We start from the raw sequence: 2364 nt of genomic DNA on the forward strand, positions 1-2364 counted from the left end.
AGGAAGCACAATAAAAAGTGGTGCCACTCATGCCGAGAAAGCCACGGAGGACAAAGACACCAGCCAAGAAAGTCCACAAGATTCCACATCTGCAGAGAAAACGGCGGGGGCCGTTTTCAAAGAGCAGACAGAACCTGTAGTGACTACAAGCAGCCCGGTAGCTTTTAACCCATTCCTTATCCCCGGCATGTCCTCAAGTCTACTGTACCCTCCCATGTTTCTGTCGCCAGGCATTGGCATGGCAATACCAGGGGTGCAGTCTAGCCGGTCATCAGAAGCAGGTGGCCATGATCCTCAAAAGAGGAAGAGAAAGAAAGTAAAGGGGGACCCTCAGACATCAGAACAAGAGTCTGCACCCTTTACGGAGTCCGCAGACCAGGAGCAGCCGTCTCCTAGTAGCCAGAACTGTGTAGATACAAGTGAGACACAAGCATCCGGGAAGGACGATACTGGTTTAAGAGAAACTCCAGACACTGCTAATTAGAACTTGACCCCCCCGAAATTGTGACTCGTGAGTTCTTTATCTCATAAATATTTCTTACACTCTGGAGTGTCCATCAGTAAAATTCTACCTAAACCGCTCCCCTTTATCTCCGTGGTATGTCTCTTAACAATTTGACTCTCATGGTAGACAAAACCACCAAACGTGGATGTTGTAAGAAAGCAGAGAATTTTGATTTAATTTTTATTAGAGGCTTTTATTTTTATTTTTTATTTTACTTTCATTCCATAGATTTATTATGAAAGCAACGTAATCTGTTTCTTGCCTTTTTCCCTTAATGCAGATCAGGCTCTTGACTTGATTTTTTTAAAGGCACAGTGTGTAGCACAAAGCCTTAAAGCAGCAATCCCTTCATCCAAAGACAGGCTTTTGGCTATAGCAATATAAATGGTGCTGTCCGTAATCAACCATGATGGAAAGCTAATTCTAAACCACGTCTTTCTGTTTGTGTGTATGTGTTTACTGGCTGCGCAGTGGGTTCTGCTATCGTAAAAGAGATTTGCATAAACCAAAAAAGATGGGATGCATCCAAGATATCACTGTACGATTTTAAAAATGCAACCTCCCTCCCCCACCATCAATGGCAGGGCACTTTTTAAGGGTCATTTTTTTTAAATAATTTGGACAACTACTTACAGGAAGAGGATAGACATACTTACAGTTTTTTGGGGAATGTATGTAGAAGATAGTAATAGGTAATCTGTAGAAATCGTCACGTTTCACGCACTACTTTTACGGTGCAGTTTTTGGTGGCTCGTTCACAATTGGATTAAGGTTTGAGCACACGGTGGGGCTAGACGTGTGCGGCCAAACCAAACCCCAGTTGCATAATGTTGTCTGTGATTTGTGCAGCAATTTAAGCCCTTGGTTTCGCCGTGGCTTTTCCACATATGTCTAGCTGCACCCTGTCCTCTAAACCTAGGTCTAACCCCACTGGCTGCAAGGATCACTAGGATGGAAATTCCAGGTACGATTTTACAGGCCACATAAATGGGTTTCGGAAATGCTGACCGCCTGTTTTTCTTCATTCATAGTTACATAGCAATAAAGAAAAAGTTTTTTTTTTTGTTTGTTCCCCTCTATGAAACTTTTAATACTAATTAAAATTTTATCACACCATGTAGGGCAACCTATTTTAACCCACGCTACAGTATTTTGTATGCAGTGTACTCATATTTGAGTTACTTTTAAAAGTTTTACAACTCTAATCCCAATTCTGTTACTCTTTTTGTGAGCCCTAATGGGTTGGTATAATAAATAAAAAGAAGTCCCAGTATATTACAAATGTCAACCCTTTTGCCTTTAAAGAGAACCTCTCATGGAATAAAGTCAAAGGGGTTGACTCTATGGCTTATCACATGCGCCACATACTCTATGCCCCTTTTACTTTTCATCCTTTTTTTTTTTTTTTCCCCATGCTTACCACCCGGGTTGCCAACCCTGTCAATGTGTCAAGTGGGCGATTCCCACTAATCGCAATCAATGGATGACTTTGAACTTAATTAACAGTCTGACATCGCTGATTGTCAGTGAGCAGTGGGGACCGCCCACTTGACACATTGATAGTGCCAGGAGCTGGGTCTAAGAAAAGACCATCTAGGTAAAGGAAGGCGAGTATGGAGAAAAAAAAAAAATCGGGAATAGAGTCAGTGGGACCACTGCTGCAGAACCATACAGCCAGCCCGCTGGTTCTGTCCCATGATGGGTCCTTTTTAATTCCTGATTACAATGGAATTTTCACAGGTCATTGCCAGATATCATATTTTCACAAAATCTAAAATGTTCTGTAAGGCTATGTTCACATCTGCACTCAGCGCCTCCTTTTGGGGGCTCCGTTGCAGATCTGGCATGACATGCCGGAA

The 2364-nt window shown here is 42.3% G+C and overlaps 1 protein-coding gene across 4 annotated transcripts in view; it reads left to right on the plus strand.

Moving 5' to 3' along the window:
* CHD6 (chromodomain helicase DNA binding protein 6) overlaps positions 1 to 1732 on the plus strand; it is a 108184-nt gene extending 106452 nt beyond the window's left edge. For all 4 annotated transcript variants that reach the window (XM_066586619.1, XM_066586623.1, XM_066586621.1 and 1 more), the window contains one exon: positions 1 to 1732. This exon is cut by the window's left edge and continues 404 nt beyond it. In XM_066586619.1, the coding sequence (XP_066442716.1) occupies positions 1 to 484 (484 nt within the window). In that variant the 3' untranslated portion in view covers positions 485 to 1732.
* The last annotated feature ends 632 nt before the right edge of the window (positions 1733 to 2364 follow it).

This window comes from Eleutherodactylus coqui, chromosome 13, assembly GCF_035609145.1.
Source record: "Eleutherodactylus coqui strain aEleCoq1 chromosome 13, aEleCoq1.hap1, whole genome shotgun sequence".
Lineage (NCBI taxonomy): Eukaryota > Metazoa > Chordata > Amphibia > Anura > Eleutherodactylidae > Eleutherodactylus > Eleutherodactylus coqui.